The sequence below is a fragment of the Cornus florida genome, unplaced genomic scaffold, assembly GCF_030987335.1.
Source record: "Cornus florida cultivar Cherokee Brave unplaced genomic scaffold, ASM3098733v1 CherokeeBrave_3.0.0_Hap2_Chr08, whole genome shotgun sequence".
Classification (NCBI taxonomy): domain Eukaryota; kingdom Viridiplantae; phylum Streptophyta; class Magnoliopsida; order Cornales; family Cornaceae; genus Cornus; species Cornus florida.
In genome coordinates this window covers 33,245,696-33,252,316 of record NW_026775578.1, presented here as the reverse complement: position 1 = coordinate 33,252,316, position 6,621 = coordinate 33,245,696, and the positions used below count along the sequence as shown (strand labels likewise).

The following is a 6,621-nucleotide window of genomic DNA, read 5'->3' as shown; positions in this document are numbered from 1 at the left end:
AAATTAAACATAATTAAAAAGAAACAAAAATCTAAAATATCTGGTCAAAAAAGGACCAAATATATATATATATATATATATATATATATGTATATGTATAAATTTATATATTTGATTATATTATTATTAAAAATATATATATTTTTAGGGCAAATCATTTCAGCCTCCCCAACCGCCTCCATCTCTATTCTCGTTCTCAACTCTGAAATTGTTCCCCTCTCTCTCTCTCTCTGTGCAACTGCAAACTACAAAATCAACAAGAATTAGAAGTTCAAAACCCATATCTTTCAGTTTCCATCGCTCGTTGTTCCAATTCGGGTTTGCCGTTCGCAAGCCCCCTCTCCAACTGCTAACTTGTACATTTGGGTTCTGTTTTAATTTTTTTTCTAAATCAACTAATCAAGTTCTGTAATTCTTATTTTGCAATCTAAATCCTATTTGGTGAAATTTTTATGACCTTTTATATATATATATATATGAACCTATATCGGCATGTCATTTCAAATTGTTCAAAAAATCAAAACCCATATCCGCGCCCCCTCCCCGCGGGGGCCCTCCCTCTCTCTATCTCTCTCTATTTTCTTTTTCTGAAATAGCAGTAGTTATTTCTTGTGCTATAATTGGCATAAGTTTTGGTAAAGTTAAAATTTAACAACCCATATAACATTGCATTGGAGAGCCCCTTTTTACCATCTCCTGCTATATTTTAAAAATGGCAGCCCATATAGCATTGCATTAAATATGTTCTAAGTTTTGGTTGAACTACGTTTTTTGAACATTGTGAAACCCTATGCAATTCTAAATTTTTTATATCCCTTAGCTGTTTTCCTATCCTACAAACCATAACCCTAAGTTTTGACTGAACCACGTATTTTGAACACGGTGAAATCCTACAACCGGTCTACATTTCATGCAGAAGTTACAATACCTTCATATCAAATAAATTTAAGCATACAACTTATCAGGAAAACCTAACAACCAAGGATGATTCAAAACTTGAAAGTGAAGGATAGCCATTTCAAACTCACTGGAAGATGTAAAATGACAACTAATTGTTAGTTCAATTGTTATTTTAGTATATTCCACAGAGTGAATGCACCCTTGAAATGTTTGCAAATGAAAATAATATGCGTTTTCTGCTAAATTTTGACACCATGTACAAATTACATTTGAGACAATTCAAAAAATGCAATTTGAGCCAAAGTATATCAAAATCTTCAATTAGTTTATTAAGTTTCAAGATGTAACATTAAATGAATATGTGAGTATCGTTCATATAAGAGGAAAAAAAAAATTATTGTTAACCCTACAAAGTTTTAGCAATAAGGCTAAATCATAGCCGTGGCAGGTGGAATGAACAGCAATAGTTTGTTTACCATTGTAAATCACCTCTCTATGCTGTGCTATCTGGAGTTGTGTTGATCGAATACCCTCACGAGTATCTGGAAGAATTAGAGGCCATACTATCTTTACGAACTACTAAGCTCAGTCATTTGCCCGTTGCAGGAGTCTATGAAGCTCATCAGCCAGCCCTTGTAAGAGAACAGGTTTCCGAATGACTGCATTCATTCCCATTTGTAAGCATCTCTCGAGCATGTGTTCCTCGGTGCTGGCAGTCAGGGCTATGATCAATGGGTGATTACGGCTCCTGAACTTCCGAATCCTCATTGCCACTTCAAACCCATCCATTTCAGGCATGTAAAGATCCAAAACCACGACTTGGAAAGAAGTCCCGGAATGGCCTACAGCATTCAGGCACTCAGACCCTGACGAAAAATCAGATACTTCGCAGCCCAGCTTCTCGAACAGCTTCTTGGTCACCATTCTGTTTACATTATCATCGTCAGCTAGAAGAACTTGAAGGCCTCTGAACATAAAGTTGGAATTTGGTTGCTCTGGGGAATTTCCTTGTTCAAATAGCAGTCTTGTAAAAGAATTTTGGATTTGAAATCTGAGAATAAGAGTTATGCTTCGTGCGTGGCCCTGAGAATCTGAGGATATCCAGATATTGCCTTGCATCATCTGCAGTTTATTTTTTCACCGTACAAGATTCGAAAGTCAGACTATCATCATGCAATAGACGTTATAGTAATCTAAATTCCAGGCTTGTTGAATGATTTGATTAGCCAACGGTGAAATGCATGGACAGAAGATTAGCAAATATAGGAAAATTAATCAAAATACATCAAATTTCAGATTCTTTATGTAACTAACAGGATTAGTAAAACAAGTTCTTGCAACAATGAAATAAAACAAGACAACATGATGTAACATACTCTCAAAAGGTAAAACGAAGTCTTTAATCCAAAATCATTTGCTGCTACTGTTGCAATTATAAAGTTGCAACCTGATTCATACAGAATTGTGAAAACAAAGGTAAACCAAGCTCTTTCATTTTACCAGCGGAGCAAAATTTTAGAAGCACACAAGCAGATTGAACCTTAAGCTGTAAGCCTCCAGGTGACAACTTAAAAATAATAAAGAGATTCAATTCTGAGTTTACAATAGAACGTTTAAAAGGAAAGAATAATAATAATCATTTAAAAAATAGACGAATGACAACTTTGCTTGTATCAATGGCCCTAGATTAACTTCAAAAATGTACTTACACCTTATATTTAATTTTGATAAAAAGAGAATGTTTTAGACATAAAGCAGGTGTCAACTGTCAAGGCATCTTACATATGCTGCTTCATGAGAGCCTCGCACATTTTTTTTTTTTGGTTGGGAGGGCCTCAAACCTTTGTACATAATAAGTTCCAAAAGAACTGCTTCGAGGGACTTTCTCAAAGCCTTGCTTAAGGTGAATCTCAAGGCAAACCTTAAAACCCCTTTAAAAGCTACACAGCAATATTGATGGGTTGGGGAACATGGGTTAGGGTATGAACCAAGATCCAAGAAAAGATCTAGAAAGGAAAGGCTATAGTTTCGAAACTAGAAATGGGCTATTCATTAATTAAGCGCATGTTTGGCACCTCATGAATATAAGAGCATTCCAATTTGTTTCTTGATGCATTTGAAAGCACAAAAACCATCTCTAGATACAACAACAACAACAACAAGCCTTTTTCCAACCTACTTGGGATTAGCTACATGAATCCTATGTTTCCATTCTGCTCTATTTAAGGCCATATCCTCGGTTAAAACATATGCTATCATATCCTTCCTTGGTCAAAACCATCTCAAGATTTAATAAGAAATCAAGCCAAAATTATACATGCAGTTACCAACTGGCAAGTGGCCTAACGGTATCAGGCCCTTACTTCCCAAAGGGAGGTCAAGTGTTCAAACCTCAGTGGAGATATGTGTGTGTGAGTACCAACTATGAAAAAAAAAAAAATTATAAATGCAGTTAAAAGAAGAAAAAAAAATACAATATTATCCCCTGGAAATCCTAAAATTAGTTCTCTGCAATCTTATCACCAATGCCATGAAACATAAAATTAGAAGACATAATTGCTATGCTAACACAATTGCAATATTTCATTTCCAAGGAAATCTAAATTTGCCTTAAAAAATATCTAAGAACTATAAATGCAGCACTGATAACAAACTAAAATGCCAGAGAGAAAATGAAACATGGGCAGAATATGAGAGATTCACACCTGCACGATCTTTTTGCACATGCTGAAGCTCAGGCCCTCCTTAAATTCGTTGATGTTGTTCCTCCTACTACCAAAATATATAGTAGAAATAGAGCCATCAAACTGTGAACCTCCACCAGTAATTTCAATTTCAAATTTTATGTTTGCATAGTCATCAGTCGTACTTGGCCTCCATGTTGCCCGAATTTTATCATTCCTGCTCTCTGAATTAACCCGGAAAATCAGAAAGCCCCCTCCATGACTGACATTTAATAGATGTCCAACCATATGCAATATAACCTGAAAAGTCCTCCTCTCATCGCCCATCACCAGATTAGGCAAAGAGTTTGGAACATCTGTAGAAAAACCGAAGCCCTTATAAACACACAAGCACTTGACAAGACATGAAGCTTCCCTAACCGTAGAATGTAGTCGAAAAGGCCTCATTTCTAATGGGGATCTTCCATTATCTTTATCTGAAATCTCCAGCACATCATTTATCAAAGTTGAAAGAACGCCGCTAGTTTTCACCATCGTGTCAACAACAATCCTTTGTTCAGAACTCATTTTCTCATCTTGTAAGATTGAAAGTAGACCTAAAATTGAGTGCATTGGCCTCCTCAATCCACGGCTCATAACCTTTTGAAAAGAGTTCCTTGCTTGGCTTGCCAACATCGCATTCTCCTTAGCCTGTTGCAGCACGCGATTTCGCGCTCCAAGTTCCTCTCTCATTAGCTGAGACTCCTCAAGAACTGCGGCATGGGAAAGTGCCACAGCCACCTGATCAGCAACTACCTCCACTATCTCCATCTCACTGTAACTCCAATCTCTGTCATTTGCACTTGGTAGAACCAAAACCAATAAGCCATAACAAGTCTCAACAAACTCCGGCGTTCCCCCTTTGAAATTTGAAACGCGGAGCATTGGCATCCGAATCGCTGCCACAGCACCTGACTCACCGAACCCACCACTGCTTGATGTAGCAAGTGCCGAATTCGGCCTCAACATCCTCACCCCCTTGTTCTTTGTGATATCTAACACATCCAAATCATCCAGGGGAAGTGAAGGTCTGAAATTCTTCGAAGAATCTGCTTTCAACTCGTGCGTAAGGTTTATCTTTGTTTTATTCTCATTCGGCATCCAAACTGCACAATTCTGCAGATCCAAGGTATTAGAAAGCTCCACCAAAGTGGTGTACAATATTGTGTGCTTATCGAGCGACTTCCTAATTTCGTGGGTCAGCATTCTAACATGCCAACTTGCTTCTTTCTGTTTCTTCATCATCCCAACCTCCTGGTCTAGCTCCAACACATTTTGTTTCAAGAAAAGCTCCCTCACTTTCACTTTAAGCAAAAGAGGTATCAGAGTTAAAAGGGTTATTGCAGTTGCACAGGAAACAAGGGCTGTGAGGAATTTGGCAATAGTAAGTGCCAGCATCAACTGGAATGAGTGAGGACCATAATATGTCCACCCATTCAGCAAATGTGTCAATCCACAAAGGACTATGAATGCAATGAATTGAACCAATACCCATTTGAATGGCACGTCCGAGCAGCTGATAAAGTAAAGCAATTCGATGGGGATCGAAAAATACGCTACTGCAATCAAGAAATCGCTCACTTTTTGGCACTCAAGAATACTCTGTATGCTCCAAATCCCCTCGTCTTCGCAAGGACAGTGGGAGAATCCATTATAAGTGGCAGAGACGCAGATGATTAAAGAAGATATCAAAAACCAAAGTGCTAATGTTTTTAACATTGCACCCAAAAAGACCACTTGTTCATTCCATCTGTTTCACAAAGTTTGAACCTTTCAAAACCCCAATCAACCAAAGATGAACACAAAACACACCTTGAACATAAACCCAAAAACCCCAAAAAGTTCAATCCATCTGTTTCACAAAGTTTGAAAAAAGCCTTTCAAAACCCCAATCAACCAAAGATGAACACAGAACACTACTTGAACAAAAACCCAAAACCCCCCAAAAAGTTCGATCAATTTGTTTCACAAAATTTGAATCTTTCAAAGCCCCAATCAACCAAATATAAAGACAGAACACACTCCTTGAACTAAAAGTCAAAAATCCAAAAAACCCAAGACTTTGAATTTTTATACCCTGTATCTGGACCAATCATACAATCACAAACTCCATCAAAAATAAAAAAATAAAAGAACCCAATCAGCTAGATTTCTAGATCTAGATACCTATATTGCCCAAGATCTAAGAAACCCAACCGGCCAAACACTCCAAATCTCCAATCCTTCCCAATTTCAGATTGACTTTTTACTGTTCAATCTCTTTTATTTATATTATCTTCTTTTTATTACAGCTACAAATTAGAACTACTCTCTTGTTTTTGTGCAAAAACAAAAAATGAACAACACTTGAGCGTTTTCTTAAACCCTTACAAGCCTTTTGGAACACAAAAGAAAAAGAAATTAAATCAAAATCTTCAATCCAGAGAGAGAGAAGAGAAAAAGACCTGAAATATAGCTGAAAAATGAATTATCAGAACACCAATAACAGCCTCTGATTGCACAATTTAACCACCCACTTGACATTAAGATAATAATAACCAGAACCAAACAAGCCCATCAATAAAAATGGCACTTTTTTCAAACCACCCAGAAACACATGAATCTATACATATATTTATATATATATATATATATATATATATATAATATCTATATATAGTTATGTACCTATACGTATTTCTTGCTCTAACTATCGAAACAAGTTGTGATCGTAAAAGTGTGCGCGGCAGAGCGAAGAATAGGAAGAAAAGAGAAGTGGGCCAACCTCACAAGTAGACTAAAAGCTACAACTTCTCGTTGTCTGATGTGAGAGGGGGGATGATAGAGAAAGTATGGGACCCACATTTACTTTAGTGCAGAGAACCTAGACCATCGCGTTCTCTGCATTAGTCTCGTCACTCACACCCAAACGAAAAATAAAAAAAAATGTTTTTACGCGTTTTTCAGGTGTTCGTCCTCCGTAGATCTCCACCGTTGATGGGCTCTGAGAAAGGCTGTT

At 37.1% G+C, this 6,621-nt stretch overlaps 1 protein-coding gene across 2 annotated transcripts; it reads right to left on the bottom strand.

The window, feature by feature from the left end:
* Positions 1–1,206: 1,206 nt before the first annotated feature.
* LOC132271202 (protein EIN4-like) lies at positions 1,207–6,271 on the bottom strand. Of its 2 annotated transcripts, XM_059772511.1 has the most exons (3): positions 6,068–6,271; positions 3,606–5,373; positions 1,207–2,022 (listed from the first exon to the last, which is right to left on the bottom strand). In XM_059772511.1, the coding sequence occupies exons 2-3, from the start codon at positions 5,340–5,342 to the stop codon at positions 1,486–1,488; spliced, it is 2,274 nt and encodes a 757-aa protein (XP_059628494.1). In that variant the 5' UTR covers positions 5,343–5,373; positions 6,068–6,271; the 3' UTR covers positions 1,207–1,485. The 2 variants fall into 2 exon arrangements, with proteins under 2 accessions (XP_059628494.1, XP_059628492.1); XM_059772509.1 differs by having other exon boundaries at positions 3,606–6,271.
* Between the last annotated feature and the right edge of the window lie 350 nt (positions 6,272–6,621).

Coding starts and splice junctions, on each gene's coding strand:
- LOC132271202 (XM_059772509.1), bottom strand. CDS start 5,342: ATGTTAAAAACATTAGCACTTTGGTTTTTGATATCTTCTTTAATCATC. Junction 2,023..3,605: donor TGTGCAAAAAGATCGTGCAG/GTGTGAATCTCT, acceptor AATAAACTGCAG/ATGATGCAAGGCAATATCTG.